We start from the raw sequence: 27,430 nt of genomic DNA on the forward strand, positions 1-27,430 counted from the left end.
CACATGCAGGCCTTGAAATACGCCCTTCCCTCTGTCTCCCCTCCACAGTTTATCCTTCGCACAGAACCTTTCTCTCCCCCCACCCCCCGACTTCCTATGCTTTCTTCTAACTTCTATCCATTCTTCAAAACTTAGCTCAGATTTCAGCTCCTCTAAGAAACCTTTAGTCTGGAAGAGATGACGATCCTCCATGTCTCCCAAGCATCCCATGCTACTTCTGTCAGAGAACTTACGAAGACTGTGCAACATAACAGAACTGGGTCTTTCATCTCTGTAACCTTAGCGCTTAGCCCAGGGTCTGGAATGTAGCAGGTGCTCAGTAAATGTTTGTACAATAAGTAAATCCACATCTCTTGTGAGCCACCATGGGACCCTTGTTCTATTTATACCTACTTAAGGCTCCCGATGGCCAACAAATGAGTTCTTTTCATGAATACCATTGAAGACGCAACCCTAAAAAGAAAATCTTTGGTTGTGGGAGCCACCGAGTCTTAGAAATGGACACGGTAAGTCCTTTGAAAGGGAACAGTGCAGCCGAAACCGGTCTGGCTCAGTGGATAGAGCGTCGGCCTGCCGACTGAAGGGTCCCTGGTTCGATTCCGGTCAAGGGCATGTACCTTGGTTGCGGGCACATCCCTGGTTGGGGTTGTGCAGGAGGCAGCTGGTCGATGTTTCTCTCTCATCGATGTTTCTGGCTCTCTATCCCTCTCCCTTCCTCTATGTAAAAAAATCAATAAAATATATTTTTTTAAGAAAGGGGAACAGTGCAGCTGCTATGTGGCTCACAGCCTGGAGAACAGGCAAAAGGCAGGTGACAAATATAGCACCAAAGGCACCTACTTGTCCCTCTGGGCCAGGGCCTCAGTGTGTTGGTCGGGCTTGACCCGGTCTCCTGGCACATCTTCCCTGTCCTTGGTGACGCCCTTCAGTTTCTCCGAGAGCTCCAGGTTACACTCTTTCTCCGCTTCCACCAGAGCTGCCATCCGCGCAGCTTCATTCTTTGCTAGCCTGGATTCCTGCGAAAAGAACAGAAACTGAGAGACTGCGAAGTGCCCACCGAGGTTCAGAGCCCTAAGACACAGGGACACTCCATGCGTTTGGGAAGCGAGAGAGGGAAGGAAAGGTGGATGCAGGGGCAGAGCAGCAGGGAAAGAGGCAGGGAGCCTGGCCCTGGGCCCCTACTTACCTCCTGCAGAAGCTGGATCTTGTTCTCCAGGAGCTCGTACACATGCTGCGTCTCCTGCTGCCTCTCCTCAAACTGGCGCCGGAGCTCAGCCTCATTGTGGCTGCTGAGATTCTCCACGTCGGCACTGAAACCACAGGGCACGGGCCGGTCAGAGCCAGGCATATAATTTAGCACGGGAGCCCACGCCGGTTGTTTCACACAGATGAGGAGAAAAATGAAGCCTTTTTCCCTCTGCAATTATTTTCGGAACTGCCTTTTCCAACCTTTCCAGGAACTCTTTAAGTTTTTGTTGCTTGTCCATCAGAATACACTTGACTCCCTGGAGCAGGGGTGGGGAACCATTTTTTCTGCCAAGTGCCATTTGGCTATTTGTAACATCATTCGTGGGCCATACAAAATTCTCAACTTAAAAATTAGCCTGCTATATTTGGTTAAACATTTAATTAACTCACCCTTAATGCCTTGGCAGGGCCAGACCAAATGATTTCGAGGGCCTTGTATATAGCCCGTGAGCCAGACCTTCCCCATCCCTGCCCTAGCGGCTTCATTATTCCTATAGCTTCATGGGGGAATCTTTCATTTGGAAGGTGAGTAGCCATCGAACTGTTCAGAACTCAGCATCCATGTCCACTATCTTCTGTCCACGGACTCTTCCATTCAGGCTATCCTCCCAGAGTGCTTTGCTAGTGGCCTGCCTTTCTAGCTATTTGAATTGAAAGTGTTCCTTCCATGTCGGTGCTGGGACAGAATATCCATTTGGACAGCCACAGAAATGCTCTCCTCCTTTATAGCCAGTAACCCCTAAATACCTGCCCTGCACCTGGGCTACCTGGCCAGAGTCCGATCCAGTGTTCCCAGGATCCCATGCAGAGAGCAGACATTTAATCTATCGAGGCTCAGAGTTCTGAGCTTTGCTCCTCTGACGTCCTTAGGAATGAATGTCCAGGCACTAGCATGAAGCGGGTAAGGTGTCACCAGCTTATTTTTAGCTAACAACAGCTGCCCTTGGATGTCTGAGGATTAGAAATTTGGGGGCAATATCAGGTGCTGAATGATCTTAATTCCGGTTTGGTTTTATTCCTGCTTTAAGTCATTTGTTGAGAACCATGGACCACCTTCTTGTTCTCAGGGCAGAGAGCAGCATTGTACCTTCATAGGCTCCTGATAAATCAAAGCTACTCTACCCAAGCTCAGTGGTACTTTAATATTTGACCCAGAAGGCTGTATCCATGGAGACCAAATGGAGCTTTCCTAAAGATGACAGGATCCCTTAGTTATTGCTGGACACTACTCAGTACCATCCAGAGGCTTTATGTAACTTGAGTCTTTGGGGGATAGAAGGGTCTTGGTTGTACAAGGTACAGAAGTCAAAAGAATAACCCTAAGTAGAAAGACCCCTAAATAGGTAGACCTCAGGAATCATCAACTTTTCCTTTGACTCCATACTCTTTGATAAATGCAATAGACAAAAGCTAACTATAATATCTTGAGAATGGAAGTTATACATTTTCTGAGTAGCTCAGTTGGCCGGGAATTCCTGATTGAAGAGGCTACAGCTGTTGTAAAGTCAGAGGCGCTGAATTGATGCCAGAAGATGTGGGTTCTGCCACTCATTTGACAAGACTTTAACACTCTGTACCTTACTTTTTTCATTTCTAAAAATAGATAATAGATAATGCCACCTAATTAAAAGCTGAAATGACATAAAAAATCTTAAAGCATCACACAAATCTCAAAATCTATTACTCAATTGTTATTTTATACGTTTTCCTAAAATCTATCAGCTCACTTAATGCTTTAGTAAGTGTTTAATAATACCAGTATATCGTGTATTATTGAATCTGGTTTTGAGTATTCTGACCTTGCTAGACTAGTCATCCTAAGTGTCAAGAGATACTGTAGCAATAGAAAGAATGACAGATCAGATTGAATGTAAACCGATCACAGGATACAATCTGAAAATTATTTTAATGGCAATTTTAATAATACTTGTCATTTAAAACTCAGTTTTTAAATTATAAAAACTATAAATTATAAAACTATTTTAACAACACAAAATTATATAAAGAAAAAATCAAGTCTTCTTCCTATCACAAACTCCAATCTCACTCCCTTGATATAAGCACGTTAAAGGATTTGATATGTAACTCTCCAGTTTTCTTCCTATGCAGCATCAAACACACACATATACACAAAGAGAGCACTTTTGCCTTTATTCAAAGGGGCTGATACTATAAACATCACTCAGCACCTTTTCCCCTTACTTAGTCTATCAGGGACTTCCCACCAGGATAGAGCTAACTCATTCTTTTTAATGACTGCATAATGTTCCACAGCATAGATCAAAATGCCTTCAACCATTGCTCTATTGATGCCTAGTTGATTCTAGGTTTTTGCCATTAAAAATAATGATTCAGGAATTATCTTTATACATTTATCCTTTCATATTCGTGTTTTTATTTGTAAGGAGTAGATTCCTTTTAAGGACTATTTGATCCGAGGAAATGCTGATTTTTTTACTTAGGTAGTGCCACATACCAAAAATGTGGCCACAATTCACACTCTCATCAGCAGTGTATGAGAGTGCCCATTTCACCCAAACTCTATGCCAGCCCTTGGTGTTATATCAGTAGGTTATTTAATAGGAAGTTTATAAACTTAGGTCTGGTGAATTTGTCAACCTATGGCAAGGTCTGTCAGACTTAGTAACAGAGCCCTGAATTGGACATGGCATCCAGATGCCAGAGTTCAGGGTAAGGAATTTGGTTCCAAATCTATTATTCTCGGGTTAGTGAGCCAGACTCTGGAAGGGACCAGAACTCATCCAGTGCAAACTACAACTCACCAAGTTTTATCCAAATGCTGTTTCTTGTCCTGGAGTTCTCGTTTTAGGCTCTCCACTTCAACCTTCAGCTCGATGTTCTGAAAAGCACACAGGCATGAATCATCATTTCCTGCCGCAGACCCTCTACAGGTTCCTACTTGAACTTGCCTTGGTCCTCAACTTGTCATCTCAACTCAGCCCTCTTCCTGCCCTTGACACAGCTGTGGATTCAGATGGGTCAGTAACCTAAGTCCTAGCCAATGACTAATGGACTGTAGGCCTCAGGACTTCTCTGGGGCTACTTAACCATCCTCCTAATCTGACCCTCACCGCCCCTGGTCCTGAGCACTGCCCAAGCCTGTTCGCTCTTCAATGCACTGACGGACAGAGTGTATATTAAAATAATATTTTTTTCTTACCAACACAGGTGTGTTCCTGTAAACCAAAGTGCAGTATATAGGACTGTATTTTAAGTTTACCTAGGAATTTAATTATTTAAAGAAATTGTGTTGTGATGAGCATTTCTGAAAACAATACCCAACCTTTATCATAAAATTGGACTTGCATAAATGGCATTTGTTTAAGGTGACAGGAGATTCTGATGGCAAATGAAGAGAACAATTAATTTGTATTGAGGTGAAGCGGCCACAAGTCAGATTTTGACGAACAGAAGGAGGAAATAAAAGCATCCCAAGTCAAACATGGACCAAGATTTGGTGAGCGCTTGTCCATGAAGTGCCCAGGGCAGGGGAAGTGGCCTGGTGTACGGGGAGGAGTGGGAAATCGGTACAGAAATTCATTTACAACTAGTTTGTGAGCATTATGCTAAGAAGGCTGAATAGTAATCAGTAGAGAACAAGAACTCACTAGGGCGCTGCAGGCAAAATAGGGCCACGGCGAGCTCTGGGTTGAGGAAGGAATTCACCGTAGGTAGGCGTGAAGAAGATGCTGAGCCAAGAGGCAACTGACCGGAACGGGGTGGGGACTGTCTGAGGCCAGCGAAGCACAGGGAGGAAGACTCAGACGACCTCTCAGAGGTAGACTCCACAGGGCTCGCGGATTAGTGAGGGACTCGAGTAGACCAGAGGGAGGAGCAGAGCCAATGCGGAGGTTTCTAGCCAGTGGGTGGCAATGCGTGTGGATGACTGAACCAGGGCACAGCAAGAGGAGCAGGTTTGTGGGTGAGCCGAAGGAGGGGTCTCTGCATTTTAGTTCAGGATGGACTTTATTCCGGCTTCGAGCTGAGCGCACAGAAACGAATCGGTTCCTTCCCTGATGGCATCCATTGCACAGTATGAAGCAGGACGAGTTTTGTTAATACTAGTCTATGGGCTTCATCACACAAGCCTCCGTTTTCTCACAGGAATAGTATGCTCCCTCATTTTTTTTTTTTATTGATTTTTTTACAGAGAGGAAGGGAGAGGGATAGAGAGTTAGAAACATCAATGAGTGAGAAACATCGATCAGCTGCCTCCTGCACACCCCCTACTGGGGATGTGCCTGCAACCAAGGTACATGCCCTTGACCGGAATCAAACCCGGAACCTTTCAGTCCGCAGGCCGACGCTCTATCCACTGAGCCAAACCAGTTAGGGCTGGTCCCTCATTTTAAACATAAGGAAACTGAAACCCAGAAGGGTTCCAGTATTCCACTGCAGCATTTCAGAGACCAGGCCAGGACACACTGCCAGTCTTCCCTGATTTAGTGGAATGTGGTGAGCTATAAAATTAGGGAATGTGCCGCATTTGTGCATTCTTGAAAGATGTGGAGGTAGTAAGTAGAGTGGCCAAGAGCATAGGCCCTGCAGGTGAGAAGAGGGCCTGGCAAGTCACCTGCCCTCTCTAAAAGCCCCGACCTCCCTCATCGATCAAGGGGGAACCGTAACGGTACCTCGCTCATAAGGATATTCAGAAGACTAAGTGAAATAATGCACAAAAAGCACACGCATGGTGCCTGGCGTGCAGTAAGCATTCAAGAAATATGACCTATTATCAACTATAAAAACAATTTACCCTGTCCGACTAAGGTAGTTAAAGTTCTCAGCCATAACCACATTTTAAACTAGTATGTCATAGAAAGAAGAAAAGAAATGATTACACCAAAGGTGGGCTATCCCAGACCCTGCACACAAATACATATCCAATCCGCACATTCTTCATGTTAGCTTTATCCTTCTAAGTTAAGTAGAAAAGAGAATTGAAAAGGAGGGAAAGCAAAAGATAAAAATAAATGAGGAAAGATTTTTAAAAAATAGAATTACTTCTCTAGGCCTTAGTATTATGTCTGTTCAATCAAATAGACAGTGAAATTTATGTCTCACACAGAACTGCTGAAATAGCTTCAGCATCACAGATTAGATCTGAAATCTTATGATCAATGATTCCAGCGGATCAAAGTCATTTCACAGGTGATACAAAACCTTACCACATGGAAATACAAGTACATTCCAATTTAACCCTTTGCACTCGCTTGCTTTTTTCTCGAGCTGCTACCGATGCTAACCATGTCATCATTGTAGGTAAGAAATGTGGTATTAAGATAGAAATTGCTAGACAATCCAATATGTACAAGTACCATTCAGGAGCTCAGTCATTTCAAGCATACATATTTGACACTATAAAGTTCTAGAATCACTTTTTAAAATTTCACCCACTGACTGATAAGTGGATCAATAAAATGTGGTAAATCCATACAATGGAATATGATTTGGCCATTAAGAGAAATGGTATATACAGCATGGGTGAACCTTGAACACATGATGTTCAGTGAACGCAGTCAGACACAAAAAAACCTGGTGCTAACGCCCGTGATACCAAACCTGGATTTAATACCTGACCTAACTGCCCTTTCAAACTCTCCCAGAAAGATAATCTTCATCAACCAGTCTGGAACTTTCTGGTCAACACCCATGAGGTAATCCATCACATGGGCCCTCACCATGCCCCCTATGGAGAAGAGGCAATCTGCAGGATAAAAACCCCTGCTGTCCCCCAGCTCCCAAAAGAAAATGTCAGTGGTCTACAAATAGTCCTTCCCTTTTGTTATCAGCTCCCTTCCCTACCCTTCTTCCTGTAAAAAGCTTCGATTTGGTACAACCCCAGGATCATCCTTCTAGTTACTAAGCAGGACACTGCCGGACTCATGAGTCGCTTAATAAAGCCAATGAGATCTTCAAATGTACTGGGTTGAATTTTGTTTTGTTTTTTTAACAGTCCTTAGACCCTATGATACAGGAAAGACTTTACTCAGAGGTGAAATTTCTGCCTTTCTAGATTCCAAGTTCACTGCCTTCTACTAGCGCAGTTAGACACCTAGGTTGCCCCAGCATGTGACAAGCGTCCTTCATTGCCAGGGAAAGGACAGCAGGGCGGTGTCCACAGTCTCTGTAACCAGAGGACTCTACAAGGCCGGGGCACTGTCCTGCCAGAACCTGCTTTAATGTCCAGGCCCCCAAAGAGATGGAAAAAACCCAAGTGGAAAATTTCAGTTCCTACAATACATAATACAAGGATCCACATCCAAATGGCAAAGTTCCTCTATTCAGGTCTCTCCTTCAAGCCCAACCCATGTCAGTCCTTCGTAGGGGCCTGAAAACAATACCATTCTCTTCCCAGCCCAAGTAGACAAACACAGTCACATCCGAGGAAACACTGAGCTGTGAATGAGTTCGAAGGAGGTAAGGAGGTCAGGTGTATGAACAGACACAGGGGAGAGAGAGAGAAAGAAGGAGAAGAGGTGCTCACTGGGCAGAAGACAGGGTGACTTGTGAGATGGTAGCATTTGTTTCCTTCTGTTTTGATCAAATATTTATGAAGCACCTATTTTGGATGTGCAAGGACAAAGCAGACACAATCACAGTCCTCAGGGAATTTACAGCCTATGGGAGCAATTAAGCAGATGATTACAGTAGAGTGTGATAAACAGAAGAGATCTAGAATCAGATAGTGTACGGAAATGCGGAAATGCTCACACGTGGCAGCTGTAAATAGCAGCAGATACACAAATCAATAGAGGTCCGTCCTGTAATTCCAGCTTTCACCTCCAGAGAAACACGCCTAGACCCAACTCAACATATGTCAGACCTTGGGCTGCCCTTCCTCTTGGCTCCCTAGTCCTAATGTTTTAGGGGGTGAGAGACATAAGTCTGAAACTACCGCACTGCCAAGGGAAAAGAAAGAATCTGGTTCCTAGGGCAGCGTATGGTACAAGGCAAAGAGTGTAGACTTTAGGACTGACGTACTGGCTCGCTCATATTCTATTAGGTTGAATCACAGGGAAGTACAGCTCTTCAGCCACTTTTCACAGTTTCACATAATTCCATACAGTTCAACCTCTGTATTCTAGAGGTAAATCGCTTAACCTATGTTTTCGTTTTTTTCGAGTGCTAATAACTACCTCTCAGGAATATTGTGAAAATTAAATGAGAAGATACAGTGAAAATATCTAACACAGAGTAGGTGTTACGGGCAGAAATAAAATATTGGAAACCAACTATAATTATAAGAAATATTAATCATGCTCTGTTAACCATGATTGTTCTTTTCTGATTAGAGAAAGCACATTTTTACCTGGCTGGGAGTTGTCCGCCCTGGAATATGGGAGCTAACATAGGAATGCAGTCCATCCTCCTGTCCAGAAAACTGCCTATCATTATGGAAAGATTTACAACCTCCTGGCTGACAAAAATGTAGTCCCAGAGGCACCTGCTCTTTACCCCAGCCCCTATTACCTGTAATCTGGTGCCGGGGTGCCTGGAGGCACCTGCCCTCTGAGAATCCCCTCCAGCCCGCATGACTTGTAACCTGTAATGATTATCCCATGCCCACTTCCCCATGCCTGTAATTCCTACTTTCCCACGTAATCTTCGTCCTTCTACCCGATATAAGCAGCTGGCTTATGGTGGGCTGCAGAGCAGATTTTTGTGGATGACCTGCTGCTCTCCCACACTGCCGGCATTACTGGAATAAACGCTCATAAATGATTCAACCCTGTCTCTGCTTAAGTGGCTCAAGTAGTGACAGGCAGCCCAGACCCCTCGGTTGTCTGGTTACATAATCTGGTGAAATGTTAGTTTCCCCACAGGTAGTAAGATGCATGAGTCATAAGAAAGAGAGAGAGAGAGATTTCTGGTCTACACTAACTGTAGGAACCCAAGAAAGTTAAAATGAGATGTCTTTGGACTAAGATGGTGGGGAGGCTGTGGGCGTTAGGGGGCAGGAGGTATATGGGATATCTCTGTATATTTGGCTCAATTTTGCTGTGAACTTAAAACTTCTCTAAAAATAAAGTCTATTACAAAGTGGGGGTTGGGGGGGGGCAGGGGTGGGTGGGCGGGCGGGAATTTGAGGTGTCTTGGGCTTGTTTCAGTTAGACCGAGCTCAGAGGTCTTCATACACACACTGCGTTGGTGTCCACACTGCTCTGCACTTCAACTGTCCTCAGTGTACCTCCAGCCACTCGTCCCCCGTGGCCACTCTGTTAAAATCTTGGTTGAGTCCCTGAAGCCTCTGCTGATCTGGCAAGTGAGAGACTGTACACATAAATACCAATGATCTCAGTGCTTCTCTCCCTCCCAGAACATTCCGTAGCTGGACGCATCTCTCTCACTTGGCTGGAGCCTCTGGTCCACAAATAGGCCTGGCGGGGCTTAATTTAGCAAAGTGCAGGCCTCCTGAGAAAGCCGGGGCGAGGCGGGAGCCCTGCAACCCCCAGGACACCTGTGTGCAGACAGGAGCCCAGCCCCACGCATGGGGCTGAGAGGGATGCTCAGAATGGCTTGTGTCCTCAGCTAGTCTGGAAGGGGAGCTCAGGGTACCATCCTGAGCTCTCCCTGGCTTCTCTCTGGGCAGCAGGTCTGGAACTGGGAACAAAGTAAAAATGTACTATGAAGTTAAAAAAATATAACCACTATATTAATTTTTCTATAGATAAATTGGTGCACAGGAAACATATGGCCTACTAAATGTTTTTAAATGATTTGTGTTGCCCAGCCAGAGTGGTTCAGTGGTTGAGTGTTGACCTATGAACCATGAGGTCACAGTTCGATTCCAAATCAGGGCACATGCCTGGTATTGGGGCTCAATCCCCAATAGCAGGCATGCAGGAGGCAGCCGGTCAATGATTCTCTCTCATCGTTGATGTTTCTATCTCTTTCTCCCTCTCGCTTCCTCTCTGAAATCGATAAAAATAAATTGTTAAAAAAGCATCCATGTTGTCTAACATGATCTGACATTTGTCCCCTAATTCAGCTCACTTGCTTTTATTTTTCTAAAAGGACAGAGCCACTGATGGGTGTCCTGCAAAGTGCAGGACAGTTTTGCTTACACTGAAGCTTACACTCCACACTGGAATCTAAGGCACTCCTCCTGGAAAGCCTACCTGTGTCCTGCAGCCAGGCCCTCTGATCAGTCAGCTCTTCTGAGGTTGAGCTTCTGTTTGGGACCAGGCTCAGCACTTACGACTGTAGGTCCTACAGCTCTGCCATCCAGGGCGGCAGCCACAGGCCACATGTAGCTACTGAACCCCTGAGATGTGACCAGTCCAAACCGAGATATGCTGTAAGGACTTCAAAGACTCCACACTGATTGCAAAGGCCAACCACACGAAAGAATACACACTCTCGATTTTTAAATATTCATTTCATGCTGAAGTAATATTTTAAATACATTATTAACATTATTTTCACATTTTTTAAAAACTGTTCTTTTAATATGACCACTAGAAATTTCTAAATTTCGTCTGTGGCTCGCATTATATTTCTACTGGACAGCACTGCTCTATAAGATGTTAGGAGAAAGGTGCACTAGCTTTCGGTACATTGCACGGAAAACGCTCTGCCCTGCATTACACTAATCCTGTGGTACAGGAGAATCTTAGCGTTTCATGGGATGATGGCATTCAGCAACCAACAAAACAAGACATGACTCCAGCTCATTATAAGTGAAGCAAAACGAGACAAGTGGTAGCAAGCATGGCACTGAGTAGGAGTCAGATCCCAGTCCTACTCAAACTGTGTTCAGGCACTGTGATGAGTGTCAGGAGGACAGGAACCCCTCTATTCTCTCACCACTGTATCCCCACTGTTGTTAGCACGGTGCCCATACATAGAAGATGATTACATCTTTATCAAATGAGTGAATTTGTTCCAAATAAAACAGAACTCACTCTTTTTTTGGGGGGGGGGTGGGGGTGGGGATTAATCCTCATCCGAGGATATTTTTCCCATTGATCTTTTAGAGAGAGTGGAAGAGGGAAAGACAGAGAGAAACATCAATGTGAGAGAAACACATTGATAGGTTGCCTCCTGCACACTCCCTAAACAGGGCCCAGACCAAGGAGGAGCCTGCAACAAAGGTACTTGCCCTTGACCGGAATCAAACCCAGGGACCCTTTGGTCCGAAGGCTGATGCTCTATCCACTGAGCCAATCTAGCTAGGGCCAGAGCCCACTCGTAAGCAATTCTTACTGTCAAGAATTTCTTCTTCTTTTTTTTTTTTTTAAATTTTTTATTGTTGAAAGTATTACATATGTCTCCCTTTTCCCCCATTGACTTCTCCCTGCCCCTTCCCATCCCCCCAGCACAGGCCCTCACCCCCCTCACTGTCTGTGTCCATTGGTTATGCTTATATGCATGCATACAAGTCCTTTGATTGATCTCTTACCCCTCCTCTCCTGCCACACGAATTTCTTCTTCTTACCTATTTCGTTCCTCAATGTGTTTGCTCTCTATCTCTGCCAACCCTTCTCTTGGAGAGGCTGCTGGATTCTGGGAAGAGATGAGGGTTCACCTCCCAAGCACAGCTCCTGGGCCTCCCAGGTGGAGGAGATAGCAAAGGGCACAAAGGTGTTCTGCGCTTCCTCTTTTTCTGTACAGGTGAGCCTCACTTTGCAACTTTCAGGGTGTTTGCAAACAATCAACACAAACTTCCTGAGTTTGTGTTATAGGCTCAACAAACAGGCGTCCTCAAACTACGGCCCGTGGGCCACATGCGGGTGTTTTTGCCGTTTTGTTTTTTTACTTCAAAATAAGATATGAGCAGTGTGCATAGGAATTTGTTCATAGTTTTTTTTAAAACTATAGTCCGGCCCTCCAACGGCCTGAGGGACCGTGAACTGGCCCCCTGTTTAAAAAGTTTGAGGACCCCTGATGTAGAAGATTATGTTGAAGGCTACAGAGGAAGTTTGAGATCAATCCACCCCACAAAGTGTTCATAATCTAAGAGGAGGGACAAGGACTGTATATGTGGAAAGACAGTTGCCAGCCAGGAATTCAGTAACATTTGCCAAATAACGCATCCCAACTGTAGTTGCTGGAAGAGCACAGAGAGTGAAAGACGATTTCCGGCAGTGTGATAAGGAAAGGCCCTCCTGAGCAGGTAGAAGCTGAGTTGGACTCTGAAACCTGAGAAAGGTTTGGATAAGCAGAGAAAAGGGATAGGGGTATTCCAGGCGTGAACGAGGATATGTCAGCAGGAATTAGCACACACGAGGGAGAGTGACTCACTCTAGGAGCATGTTTGAAAATACAAAGTGGGAGAATAAGCTTGATTTTTCCCCCCTTTTCTTTTTTTTATTGTTTAAAGTATTACAAGCTTGCTTTCTACATCCTTGAGAATACTGAAATGCTAGAAGAAAACTCTTAACAGTCTTCTCCCACCGTATCTGTCCATCCACAGGCATCTGAGCTCACATACTCTGTCTGTCCACTTGTGACCAAAGACCAACTATCCATGCTCCCGCCTAAAGCCAAACATTCCATTTATGCATTGCCTCTTAAAAGAATCATCCAGAAACTCTCTCCTTCTCTTCACCAATATTTCACTTTCTACTGGAAAATTCTATTGGTATGCAAACATGCTATTATCTATCTTTTAAAAAAAATCTTCTATAACCCCTTACTAGTGACTACCCATTTCTTTGCCCTCCTTTGCAACAAAACTCCTAAATAGGATCTGTTGTACTCACTGAGTCCAATTCTTCTCTCAGTTTCTGTTATACCTACTGTGATCAGGCTTTGCCTCCACCAGTCCATCAAACTACTCTAATCAAGATCACTAGTGACATCTGTGTTGTTCAATCCAAAGATCAAGTCTAAAAATTTTTTAATTGATTTCAGAGAGGAAAAGAGAGGGAGAGAGAGATAGAAACATTAATGATGAGGAAGAATCATTGATTGGCTGCCTCCTGCTCACCCCCTACTGGGAATCGAGCCCACAACTGCAACCGAAGCATATGCCCTGTCTGGGAATCAAACCGTGACCTCCTGATTCATAGGTCGACACTCAACCACTGAGCCATGCAGGCCAAGCCAAAGGTCAATTCTTAGTCATCATATTACTTGAGCTATCAGTGGCAGTTCAAAACTTTGATCCCACCCTTTTCCATTATATACTTTCTTTTTTTAAAAAATATATTTTTATTGATCTCAGAGAGGAAGGGAGAGAGATAGAAACATCAATGATGAGAGAGAATCATTGATCGGCTGCCTCCTACACACCCTCCACTGGGGATAGAGCCCAAAACCCCAGGACATGTTCCTCTGACCGGGAATCGAAACATGACCTTCTGGTTCATAGATTGACACTCAACTGGCTGGGCCATTATATACTTTCTTTACTTGGTTTCCATGACTCCAGACTCTTGGTTTTCTTCCCACTTCATCAGTCGAATCTTTTCTATCTCCTTTGTTGGTTCTTCCTCCTGTCCCCAAACTATTAATGTTTGAGTGACCCAGGGTTAAGTCTTTGGTCCTTTCCTCTTCCCCGTTGGTAGTTCTAACTCCCTGGTGATCTTATACAGTTTTTAATACTATTTATATGCTGACAACACCCACATTTTATATCTCCAGTCCAATGCATTATCCAGAACTTCAGACATAAATTCAACTGCTTGCTTGATATTGCCACTGGGAATGTCCAACAAATATCCCAAACACAGAATGTCCAAAATTGAAATCCCACTCCCCACCCTCACACCTGCTCCACATACATCCTTCCCAGTTTTAATTATGGCAACTCCATCCTTCCAGTTGCTTGGGCTTTGACCCTGGAGCCTTCCTTAATTCCTTTTTTCTCTCTCACATTCCACATCCATCCCTTCACCAGCAAATCCTCTTGGTGCTACCTTCACCACTTCTCCCCCCATCAACTGCTATTACCTTAGTCTGATCACCATCACCTCCTATGTGGCTTACTGCAATAGCTTCCCAGCAGCCCTTCTGGCTTCTACCCTTTCCCTTCTACAGCCTATTCTCCGTATCATAACCACAGTGATCTTTAAGCAAAATTTTTTAATTTTTCAATTATAGTTTACACTCAATATTATTCTGTATTAGTTTCAGATGTACAGCATAGTGGTTAGATAATCATGTACTTTACAGAGTGATCCCCCAGATATTTCAAGTACCCACCTGGCAACATACATAGTTATTTGATACTAGAGGCCTGATACATGAAATTCGTGCAAGAGTAGGCCTTCCTTCCCCCGGCTGCCAGCACCGGCTTCCCTCTGGCCGCCAGCAGGCACCCAGGACCCAGGCTTCCCTCACAGCCCCGGTTTCGTCCAGAAAAATGTCTGGTTGAATTAGCATATTACGCTTTTATTATTATAGATTATTGACTATATTTCCTGTGCTGTAATTTACATCTTTGTGACTATTCTGTAACTACCAATTTGTACTTATTAGCTCCACTACCTCTAGGGCCTCATCTCTCAGCATTCTTGCACCTTCTCATGCTGCTTCAGGCTCCATGGCTGCCCTGGAATGTTCTTCTCCTAGTTATCTGCTTGGCAAGCTTCCTCATTTCCTTTAAGGCATTGCTTTAATAAAACATTTTCTGTGGCATAGCCACTTTGGAAAATAGTTTAGCAGCATCCTATCAATTGAAATATATGCTTATGATATGACCTAGCAATTCCACTACTGGGTACTTATCCACAAGAAATGAAACAAAGACTTGTGCATGAATATTTAGAGCAGTTTTATTCCTAATAGCCAGTCACTGGATACAGCCCATATGCTCATCTGCAGGTGAACGGATAAACAAATTGCATTATATTCAAACAATGGAATACTACTCACCAGTAAAGAAGAATGAACTAGTGACACAACATGAATGAACTTCAAAATCATTATGCTAAGTAAAAGAAGCCAGGCACCAGAATTCCATTTATATAAAATTCTAGAATAGATAAAACTAAGCCGTACACAGAAAGTAGATCAATGGTTTTTTACAGCCAGTGGTGTGAGAGGATTGATACCAATGGGACATACAATTTTGGGGGGGGTCATAAAATACTTTATATCTCTATTGTGTGGTGATGGTTGCATAGATGTATATATTTGTTCAAACTCATCAAACTGTACACTTAATAAAGTTGATTTAAACAAAAAGATGTAAAGAAAGATACAATAAAGGAAGTGTCAACATAAATAGCCAAGTACAAAAGGTAAGTAAGGAGCTCAGCATGAAGACCACCAATCTGGGATGCTTGATGGTTATAAATGCTGTGAAGGTAGAACCTAGGAACAAACCTTCCTCTATTGGTCCCTCTCATGTTTATTTACTTCCCTTCACATCCCATCTCTGCAAAAAAAAAGTGGGACGATTATGTGGTGGACAGACTCTCACATGCCTCCCATATCTGCCTCCTGGTGTTCATGCCTTTGTATAGTCCCCTCCCCTTGAGTATGGGCAGCATGTGTCATTTGCTTCCACCCAATAAATATAACAAAGATAGGGACTGTCACTGCTGTGTCAATGTTAAGCCTTAAGACTGTCTTGTTAGCAGACTAGAGCCTCTCCCTGCTGACATGGTGAAGCAAGTTGCCATGTGGAAAAGCCCATATGGCAAAGGGTGGTAGATGGCTTCAAGGAACCGTGGCCAGCCTCTTGCCAACATCCAGCAGGAAGTTGGGACCTTTAGTCCTACCACCCAAGTGAGCTCAGAAGCAGATTCTTCACCATCACGTCTCCAGATGAGAACTCAGCCCAGCCAATACCTTCTCTGTAGCCTAGTGAAATGCTAAACAGAGAACTCAGCTAAGCTTTTTCTAGAGTGCTGGCCCACGTAAACTGTGAAGTAATGAATATGTGTGTGTGTTTTTAAAATCACTTTCTAAATGTGGCCTCCCCTGACGACTTTCTAATACTGCAACCTGCCCTCCATTCTTACACTTTCTGACCCCCTTACCCTGCTCTATGTTTTTCTTTTTATTCTGAAGAGGACTTAATCACTTTCCAATATTCTATGTATTTATTGTTCATTGTCTGTCTTCTCAAGGTAGAATATACATTCCATGAGGCTAGCGATGCTTATCTGTTTTGTTCATTGATACAATATTCCAAACACTTCTAATAGCACCTGGAACATAGAAGGTGGTCAAAAATATTTTCATGAATGAGGCCTAAATGCTTATGTTTGAATTAGGATCAACTTATTCTTATTCTCATCAGACACAAGAGCTTATCATCTGTCACATACTGAGACTTCATGTATCTAAAAGCTACTACTAGGTCACCTTTAAGTTTATTCTTCCCCAAATTAAAAATCCCAATTCCATTGCCCTTTTCTCATAAACCTCATTTTCTAATTTGTATTTCGGTTTGAATATTTCCTAATTTCCTCTGTATTTCTGGAGTTCCATACCAGACTCAGGGCAGTGTATGGGGATAAGGATAGCACGGTTTCTATTACATTCCACATAGCAATTCGCAAGTAAAAATGAGGTCAATGCCACCTTTTACTGCAGGTAGAGCAGTGAGATAATGCCACCCCTTCCGGTCACAGTCTTGGTGAAAGCCACTATGAAAATAGATATCGTTCACTAGAACTCTTTCTTTTCTCTTCAGTCAGGCCTTAATACAATGTAGAGTTAGTCACTAAAAAGCATCATTTGCATTTGAAAGAGGGACTAACTTTTAATTCTAAAAGATGTGCCAAGGCCTTGATTAACTCAAGAATCGGGCCATGTGGCTGCTGGGATACCAGGTACACTCCCTGGCCCTGTGAAAAAAAATGAGGACAAGACACCAACTTCACAGGGCTATTATGGGTTGAGATTAAATATGTATAAAATGCAAAAGCACAGAGCCTGGCCTGCAGTAACACTAAATGGATTTCCTTCTCCAAGAGGGTTTAAATGGGAAGCATTTAGCATTTACATGTGTGAAATTGAGGAGGAAGAGACAAGATATGGGGCAAAGAAGGACAGAAAGAGCCTAAAAATGGGGGAGAACAGTGATACAAGAAGGTGGGACAAGATCTGGCTCTGGAAACTTCTGGAGAGCAGTAGCCTAGAAAGGATAGAGGAGTTTTCCTCCTGATCATTTCTTTTCTTACATCTTAGGCCAAGACACTGAGGCACCGGGAACATACTCTCACACGCCTTGAAAAAGTAGGGAAACAGGAGAGAAAAGAGAAGAGAGAGCAATGAGCAGTTGAGGGTGGAGAAAGCCTGGGGCGGAGTTCCAGTTCTAACCACCATCTCGTGATCACCCTCTACCTGCAGCACTTCAGGCAAGCCCTTATGTGGCCTCTCTACAACCACGCTTTCCCTGACTGAAGGGACCCCTCTGCTCTCCTTCCCAGCTTTGCAGAGGCTGGAAGGGACCCGTTCTGACCGTTCTGACTGTAAGAATCCTCTGAGGCCTCACAATCCCATAGCCGAGAAGGGGTCGGAGAGAAAGCAGACTCAGAGGAGAGAGTGCTCCCCATCTGTAAGGAATCCGCTCACCTGAGCCCCAGAGGTCCACCACCTTCATCTGATTCTGTACCTGAAAGATCTGAGGGTCCTGCTCTGGACTCAGAGTCCCTGACTTTGGAGCAGAGTGATGACAGCACGCCGTGTGTCATCAATTGAGTGATGCCAGGTGGGCAGGACCAGATGTATGTTTAGTACTGAGCATTGACTCAGTTTGACTGGATCTAATGGAGAACTCTGAAAGGGTCAGACACTATGCGGCCTCAGAGGAAGCTTGGAAACCTACCCAGAACGAGTGACCCAGAAGGACTTCTTACTTCTGGCCCTCAGCCAGGGCCCAGACACTCCTTTCGCAGCTCCAGGTCATGGCCTGCATGCTGGCCAACCCACTCCACTTACCCAGGGGCCCCAGAGCAGGCTTCTTCCTCAAACCCTCACGAGGGCTTTCTAAGGCCCTGTGTACATAAAGAGGTGGCTTCCCGCCCTTCGCGCAGTGGGATCTTGCGTGAGGTTGGGGCATGAAAAGCTGGCATAACAAGGCAGGCCGTGCCTTTCATTTACTTCCAACCTCTTCAAATAACAGGTATGATAACTGCCCAGTGTGGCCCAAAGTCCGTTCTAACGCTGCCTGGCAAAAAGCCACCTGGACCGTTACTTAGCTGTGCACGGAACAGCATGTACCAGGTCTTTTGGTGTGTGGGTGGCTTAGCTGCTGTTTAACGTGATAGGGTGGATTCTTTCCAGTGTGCCCCAGCCCCCACTCTGTGCCGTCTCCATGTATCACAGAGCCTCACCTCACTGTGAAGTTTGTGAATTTGAACTTGCTTAGATGAGATGGCAAAGGTCAGAGCAGGAAGCAGAGATAAAAAATGTTCACAGTGGCTTTGGAAACATAAATGAAACCCCTACATAAGGCGTATATAGGCTGAGGAACTACATGTGTGTTTTTTTTTTTGGCAGCAGGCACAGGGTATAGAATCTTTATCTATGAATTACCCTAGCCCCTGCTGTGTATATTCTGTTTTAGCCCAGTAGCACAAAGCGGAAGAAAGTCTCCATTTTTGGCAAGCATGTAAACCCCTTGAAACTTGGCTGACGACCAAGGAAGTCACTTCCAGTACCCAGACAGGTAGCCAGGCCTCCTGGACTCTAGTCCCAACCTGACCTCTGTGACCTTGGGCAAGTGACTTGACCAATTTGGGGCCTCAATTTCCTTATCTTTAAAAATAAAGGGCTTACTCATTAGGGGAGGCTGAATGAATGGTATATAAGAACTCTTTATATATTATTTTTGCCTCTTTTCTATAAGTCTAAAATTATTTTAAGATAAAAATATTTATTAAAAAGCAAAAGGGTTATATACTAGTAGATTAACTCCAAGATCCTCTCTAGCTCTAAACTGTGAGTTCTTATTTATCTCCATCATGTGCAGTCTCTTTCCAGCTACCCAAATACAGATCAAGAGAATTTTGCCCACTCCTCCTACCACACAGAAGATGTTGAGTAGCCCCAGCACAAACCTGTTTTCTGCTTTCAGCCTATCCTATACCCTAGCCTAGGCAAAAACTGAATCCTCTAAAAACACATAAAAACACTCCATCCCTATCCACTTTGTTCCTGCAAAGGAGTTGATTCATCCAGCAGGGGAAAGCTGCTTCTGGCAGTCCATGCCTACAGAATCTCAGTTTTCCCCTAGCAACTGGGCTAATTATAACCCCAGCTACCTGGTAACAGCACCAGATTTTCCTGACACTGGCTGGCAGTTTTAAAGCCATCTCAGCTCTGGAGGCAACTCCTGCAACTGAGAGGCATCATGAGCTGAGAGACTGGGAGAAGGGAGGCAACTACCTAAGCTAGGGTGAGAGTATCCAAAGAGGCTGTTCAGAATCACAGAACTTTGAGCTGGGAGGGATGTTGGCATGGATCCGGGTCCTGCCCACTCATTCTACACATAAACAAGCAGAGGCCCAGAAAAAGTGACCTATCTTAGCCAGGAACCTGACAGTCTTTAAAATATATAATACAATATATATATATGTAAAAATATATAATTGTTATTATTATTAATTTTAGAGAGAGGAAGGGAGAGGGCTAAAGAGCTAGAAACATCGTTGAGAGAGAATCATCTACTGGTTGCCTCCTGCACACCCTCTACTGGGGATCGAGCCCACAATAGGGGCATGTGCCCTGACCGGAATCAAACCATGACCTCCTGGTTCATAGGCCAACGCTCAACCACTGAGGCACCGTGGCTGGGCCTGACAGTCTTCTCGATTCTTTTCCCTCAGTCTTCCCATCCCGTCAACCACCAAGTCCTACAGATGTTTTACCTCCTAAATATTTCCCAGATCAGTTCCCTCCCCTCTATTCCTATTGCCATGGGCCTTCATTGTGTCTCTTTAAAATTTCTTTGATTTTTTAGCATTTAAAAATAGGCTTTATTTTCTAGAGTAGTTTTAGATTAACAGAAAACTGGGCAGAGAATGTACAGAGAGTTCCCACATCCCCTGTCCTCCCCCACATCAACATTCCCCACCACAGTGGCACGAGTGGCAATTGATGAACCTATAATGACACATGATCATCACTCAAAGTCCATACTGTTGTACATTCTATAGGTCTGGACAAATGTATGACATATGTCTATCATTATAGTACCCTACAGAATAGTTTTGCTGCCCTAAAAGTTTTCTCTGCTCTGCCTATTCATCCCTCCCTCCCGCCAACCCCCTGCCAGCTACTGATCTTTTTACTGTCTCCACAGTATGTTTGGCCTGTCTGTCCTCCTGCTTTCCTGCACTCCCTTCCTGGAGTCCCTCTTCCCCACCCACTAGAAGGATCTGGGGGTTCCCCGCTGTTTAAAGCCCATCAATGGCTCCTTATCATCCTCAGGATAAAGTCTACACTTTTAAAAATGGCACAAAGGATTGTGTCCTGCACACTTCAAAGCCTATTCTCTATGCCTACTACTTCAATTTATCAACGCAAAACCACTTTGATTCTCCACATGAATCATGCGCTTTCTCATCTCTAGGCTTTTGTTTCTGGCAAAATCCTTTTCTTTCCATTGTAACATCCATCAACTAACTTTGTACACATCTTGATTTTTGCTTTTTACCACACTCCCTCGCTTGTGTTTTACAATTTTGAACCCCCAACTTCTAGCAGAGTACTTAGAGTACAGTAGGTATCCAATTAATGCTTATTAATGAATGAATGGATAAGTCCCAAAGCTCTCCATGATCTGTACCCTGCTTACCTCCCAGCCTCACCTTCCCACCACCACAAGCCTTACCTGTGCCCCAGCCATACTGAAGACCTGGAGTGTGCCAACACACAGTGCTTTTTCATGCCTCTGTGTTGTTGTATATGCTGTTTCTTCTGCCTGCAATGCTTCTCCCATTCCTTATTGTGTTAATCACCTTTCAAGATTCAATTCAAACTTCACATACTTGGCAAGACCTTTCCTGGTGGATTTTATTGTTCTCCTTTGTACTCTAGACCCGTGGTCGGCAAACTGCGGCTCGCGAGCCACATGTGGCTCTTTGGCCCCTTGAGTGTGGCTCTTTTACAAAATACCACGGCCTGGGCGAGTTTATTTTGAAGAAGTTTAAGTTTAAAAAAATTGGCTCTCAAAAGAAATTTCAATTGTTGTACTGTTGATATTTGGCTCTGTTGACTAATGAGTTTGCCGACCACTGCTCTAGACCAATATGTTTGTATCTCTATGGAAGCCCTTATTATATCATTTTTCATTTATTTGTTAATATCTTTCTCTACCAACATCAAGCACAGTAGCTGGCATATAGTAGATAATCAACAGATGTTTGAATGAATGTGTGCAAATGTGAGTGAACAAATGGTCCAGGGGATACTGCAAATAAGGGAAACATTTGAGACAGGAATTTAGAGTGCCTCCTTTCAACTATCATGCTATATCTATCAGGGTGTAAGCCTGGATGGACATAACTAATACTAAGAAGGGGCTTTGTAATAAGTTCATGCAGAAGTATAAATTAGGTGGACGTCGTAGTAAAGGGGATAACTGAAAGTGAATTAGAGTAAATCAGGCTCCCGAGGTTCATCATCGGTGCTGAGAGCTCATTGGCCTTGTGGACACCACAGCTCCAGGCAGGTGTAGGTGAGGAGGGAGGGAACGAGGATAGAATGTGGCAGCCTCTCGAGCCCACCGGACCCTCTGTTTTCCTCCACACTCGTAGGAAAATCTGTAAGTTCGCTGCAGCACATTCCTGCACACTTTGCCTAAGCCCATCTCTCCCCTGAAACTAAGGAAGGCAGGATCAACCAAAAAGAGATAGGTCTTAAAAACTTTTTTAAAAGCTGAATTTAGAACCAGGCCAAATTATATCAGAAAACATTAAACCAAGATGATAAAACATTTTGAATTATAATTAATCACAGTCATAATAATTTGTATAAAAGCAAAGGACTTTGTACCATTGCTAAATAAAATACATTGTTAAAAAAAGAAATTTAGCAAACTCAGCCTTTCTTATTTATTCACTCTTTTTTAAAGTTATATTTTTTATTGATTTCAGAGAGGAAGAGAGAGATGGAAACATCAATGATGAGAGAGAATCACTGATTGGCTGCTTCTTGCACTCCCTACACCGGGGATTGAGCCCACAACCCAGGCATGTGCCCCGACCAGGAATCGAACAGTGACCTCCTGGTTCATAGGTTGACGCTCAACCACTGAGTCACACCAGCCAGGCTGGTTCATAACTCTGAACTACTATGCCCAGTGACAGCTGAATAGTAGAAATGAAAATCTAGTAGGCAAGTAAAGTCAGTCTGTTTGTCACAATTTTAAAAACCTAGCTGCATGAAAATGCTATGTATATAAACTTCAAAATTTGCTCAGGAAAAATATAATTTGATTTCAAAGATGAGAAACCAGAGCTCAGAGAAATCAGACAGTTTAAGGGCCAAAGAACAATAGAACACAACTCTGCCAACTCCCATCTAAAGGCCAAATCCACTTTAACCTTCTACCGTCAATTATGCCAGATTTAAACACTGACTTTACCTGGCCCAGGATGACAACCGTCAGCTTCTCCTGATATTTTTGTCATTGGATCTGTCAGATTTTAAATTCCATTCTTAAATCTTTTTTTAAAGCACCATAATAATAAACTCACAGAAGCTTAAACAAGTAAGTAGCTATCATAAGGCGAAACACAGTGGATTGGGTGTTTTCCACACAGCAGTGGATTTCATTAATTCCAGGGCACAACATATTCCTAGTGGTGGCACACTCCGCTATAATGAGAAGATGCAGTATTAGATAATCAACAACAACGAGGAAATCAACAAGTTGCCACCCAGAAATTATTTGCCAGAGCAGCTGCAGTCCAGAAATGCCAACAAGCCACCCTCTGAAGGAGTGGGCCATACTCAGCTGTGGACCAGTCCCAGCACTTTCTCACTTTACTCAGCTCCAGAATCAGGAGCTAACAGTACTGCAATGGTTTCTTCTTGGGAAGACACCTTCAAAACGGTCTTCCCCCAAAAAACTGAACCTGCAATTACTATTTGCTACCAAGAGGGGGCAGTGGTACCTAACCAGGTAGATATATGCCCATTTTTTTCTGTGCTCAGGGTAAGCAGCCGCTTTCTGTTTTTTAATTTACAAAAATTGAAGCTAAAGGATAGTTAAAACGCTCAGCAGAAAAGTAACCAGTCTCACAGAACCAAAATTTTATGTATAATTTAATACTATTTTATTAGTCCATAGTTAGCATGGGTCTTAAGATTATTTCTGAATTTTCTGAACAGCTTGAAAGAGAGGAACCTTTAACTCCTTTATTTACTTGCCTTGAAGTCGACACTTCCAAGTTTTAATATAACTCTCTTACAACTTCTTACAATTAATTTAAATCCTTATGAATTATATCTATTTTTGTCTCTCTCGTAAGCAACTACATAAAGGAGGACTTGCCACCTGGAAAGACGGGCCCCTCTCTCCAGTCCTTTTCTCCTAAAGTTTCTCATATTTTCCTCCCCAGCTGCCATCATGGTAAAAAGCCTGACTGTCTCTCCTAAAGACAGTCATTTTCACTCCTAATACAAATATCTCAACAGAATCTGAAGTAGTGGAGATGTGTGAAATGATCAAATACTTACTATCCGCAACAGACTTAAGTTACATGTTTCGCAAACATTGGTTTTATTTAAGAGAGCCATGCAGGCAGCACCCAAATTATTGCAGATTCTGACTCAGCTGGGTGTGATTTAATATGTTTACTCTCTTTAAAGAAGTGTCCTTCCAACGCTAAAGAAAAACCAAGCTAAGTTTGGTCACAAAACAGGGCTCTGAATTCCCATCTGAATGACCTGACTTACCGTGTGATGCTGTAATGCACGTCACCCTTGATGTCTCTTTGCCAACATGGCTGTTATTTAATCCACCTAATCTCGTGGAATCATGATGTGACTAACAAGGATGAACACAAGACACTGTTGGGGCCCAAGACAGGCCACCCCAAAATATCCCACGACATATTGATTACTTTGAATTGAAGTTCCCTGACAAGCAGCAGTTCCCTGCCAGAAGGGCGTCTTGACCCTCCCTGGTCTCACTTATTGCAGAAAATAAATCTCCCAGGTGAAAGGTGAGTTAACTCAGAGCTGAAAAGTCTGCATGACAAATCTTGGTGCCTCTTTTCTAGTGATTAATAATGGCTTTATGTATTCCGTTTCCCCAATAAGAGCATTTGAACATAAGCCTTTAGTGTTTCCCAAGTCAGACAAATGGGATGAGTATGTGACAGGTGGAATGAACGAAGATTTGGTGAGAAGGAAGATAAGGGGACCCAGTAGTTTGAGATCCCTCCAATCGTATTGTCCAGTAGCTGCCTGACTTCACTGTACTTGACATCAGGAGGACACAGAGCCATGTCTGTTTCCTAAACGGGACTAGTGGCGACTTTGGTCGAACAAAATGGTTGTCACCTCTGCATGTGACAATGTGCTGTGACCACTCCCTCCCCACACCCCACCCTCAGCAGTTCCTTTAATCTTAATCACGCTTCTCCTGGACAGCTGGGCCTCTGCACAGCCAGCCCGAGGTGTTCACTGGAGACTCTCAGAGCAGAGGGTGAGAACAAACGATGCAAGCAATCCGTTGATTCAAGTTAAAAAAAAACACACACACAACCTTTCCCTCAAATTATCTAAGAAACCATTCTTCCTTCTGTCTTGCTTTGGGGACAATTAAGAGAAAAATGCTCCAGTGAACAAATTCATTCACTATTTCTACCCTGAGGCAAATACTGCCATTTACCCTCCCCCCTCTCTCTTTATCTTTGAGCCAACAACCCTCACTTGGCAATCTCCTCCTGGACCCTGGCGGCTCCTTGAGGCACAGCACTAGCCATGTAAAAGCTGAAAGGCGAATCTAGACCAGTTTCAGGAAAATTCAGAGTAAAACATGGAAATCCAGGAAAAACAGAAAATGGGGCTAAATCCCCCCAATGTAGCGGTCCACATTAGTTGATTTACCAAATAATCATTGACCAAATTAGCAGTTTGAGAACCTCTGGTTCAGTGTAGCTCTCTTTCTCAGGAGACAGCAAGAGTTGTCATGCAGACCAGCTCCTCCTCTGACCAAGACCCTATTTAGCAGCCTGTGACGCACAGGGGTCTTAGCTGCATGGTCTCCTGTGTAAACAGCTGGAGATTTAGGATCTCTGATAAAGTCCCAGGCGACCAGCTCCAGGTCACTCAGGCCTCTTCAGCACCCGCACAGACGCTAAGAGGGCTGTGGAAACCAATGTTGTGGAAACCAGTCAGGACGCTTAATCCTTGTACCCCACAGCCTGATGTCCTCTACCAAGGTGCTGTCTCATCTCACCCTCAACTCAGCCAATCCCCACCCTAGTCACTCAGCTGTCAATCAAGACAGCCCTCTGGTTCAGGGAAGCCACCCTTTCCCCTCCCCCTCCGCAGGCCTGCTGCTACCTTTTCTTCATTCTAAGCTTACCTATTCCTAAGACTGAAAACGCCTAAGATTCTGTCTTTAAAACTATTCTACATAACGATCTTCAAAAACTGAACATGAGCCCAGCCGGAGGGGCTCCGTGGTTGAGCGTCCACCTATGAACTAGGGAGGTCAGGGTTCGATTCTGGTCAGGGCACAGGCCCGGATTGCCGGCTCCGTCCCCAGTGTGGGGCGTGCAGGAGGCAGCCGATCCATGATTCTCTCTCATCATTGATGTTTCTACCTCTCTCTCCCTGTCCCTTTCTCTCTGAAATCAATAAATATATATATATATTTAAAAACTGAACATGAATGTCTCAAGAAAATGAAATGCCCTCCATGCTGCCCTGTTCTCCACAGCATCATTCTCTGCCTCCACGGGGCCAGTCAGCGCTACAGACAGCCCTTCTCTATCGGGTGTGACACCTGGGAACTACCAGCTTCAGAGCCACCTCTGGGGCAAAATGCAAATTCCCCAGCGTCCCCATCGGTGACTAAGTCAGAATCCCGGGGTGAGGCAGGGAATCTACATTTGAACCAGCTCCCAAGGCGATGGTTTTGCACAGTTCCACACACACTGTCGCGGCCTGAGAACCTCTGGTTCAATCGAGCTCCCTCTCTCAGGAGGTGAACTGGGCTTGGCCAAGGTCACGCACCTTAAGGTGAGCCGTCCAGGCCTGGAACCCACCTCCCCCGCTAGAGCACCAGGAAGGGCCTGGAATATCAATGCGCGGCACTCACCCGCCTGTAGATGTCCTCCCGGCTGGCCTCATACTTCTGCTGCATACGCTCCTCCAGGAAGTAGATGCGCAGCTTGAGGCTGAAGTTCTCCTTCTTCAGGTCATTGAGGTGCTGGGACAGAGTGCGATATCCATTAGACATGGTGGGCTACCCATGGGGAGGAGCATGCCCAGGCACCCCTTCACCCCAGGAACGTGGTGCGGCTGCACCGAGGCATGAAGCGAGCGGCCGGGCGGGCGCGGTGGAGGCTACGGCGCCATGGCCCTGGTGGCTGGCGCTCTCGGGGACTCGGGACGCGGGGCTCACTGCTCTGGGTGCTGGAGCGCAGCGCACTTTCCTTTTTTACCTCCGGGAGATATTTGCGGAATCCCTGACAGAGGAACATGCTGCGTGAACTCAGACACACACAAGTGGTGTAACCTGACTCCAAGCCAGGACTCCAAGCTGCCACCCTCCCCAGAGCCGCCCAGGCCCAACTGTGGGCAGTTAACAGCTTCTGGAGAAAGAGAAGGGGGGTGACCCCGAGAAGCTTCCAGGAAATGGGGAATGGGAGTAATTCAAGGTGATGGTAGGGCTACAAAAAAGAAAAGGAAATGAACGGTGTTTGTGCTGGGGGGGGGGGGGGGGGGGAGGGGTATTTAAACTCCTGGTGGCTGATTTGCACACACACACACACACACACACACACACACACACACACACACACACACACAAAACCAATGGAGTGTGGCCAGAAGGAAGTAATGAACAAGTGTACACAAAATGGATATCGCACATAGACAGTCAAATAGCCCCTTTAGGTCAAGTGCAAATCTTAAAGAGCTACTAGCCAGAGGGGTCTCTAATTTCCTTGGATGATCCCAAACCTCTAATCAGTGCCTGCACAGTTTTCTCCCCTGGCTTTTCCATCCCAGCGTTGCTTAAATCAATAGTCTTTATCTCCATGACCCCCACCCCCCTCCATTATACATCAGA

The 27,430-nt window shown here is 44.6% G+C and overlaps 1 protein-coding gene across 3 annotated transcripts in view; it reads right to left on the reverse strand.

Moving 5' to 3' along the window:
- Nucleotides 1–27,430, reverse strand: part of LOC103291238 (myomegalin-like) — a 136,785-nt gene that overhangs the window by 77,599 nt on the left and 31,756 nt on the right. For all 3 annotated transcript variants that reach the window (XM_054712184.1, XM_054712185.1, XM_028154204.2), the window contains 4 exons: nucleotides 26,456–26,566; nucleotides 4,032–4,108; nucleotides 1,187–1,310; nucleotides 841–1,016 (listed from right to left, as the gene is read on the reverse strand). In XM_054712184.1, the coding sequence (XP_054568159.1) occupies nucleotides 841–1,016; nucleotides 1,187–1,310; nucleotides 4,032–4,108; nucleotides 26,456–26,566 (488 nt within the window). The remainder of the gene's footprint in view (nucleotides 1–840; nucleotides 1,017–1,186; nucleotides 1,311–4,031; nucleotides 4,109–26,455; nucleotides 26,567–27,430) is intronic.

This window comes from Eptesicus fuscus, chromosome 22 (genome assembly GCF_027574615.1).
Source record: "Eptesicus fuscus isolate TK198812 chromosome 22, DD_ASM_mEF_20220401, whole genome shotgun sequence".
Lineage (NCBI taxonomy): Eukaryota > Metazoa > Chordata > Mammalia > Chiroptera > Vespertilionidae > Eptesicus > Eptesicus fuscus.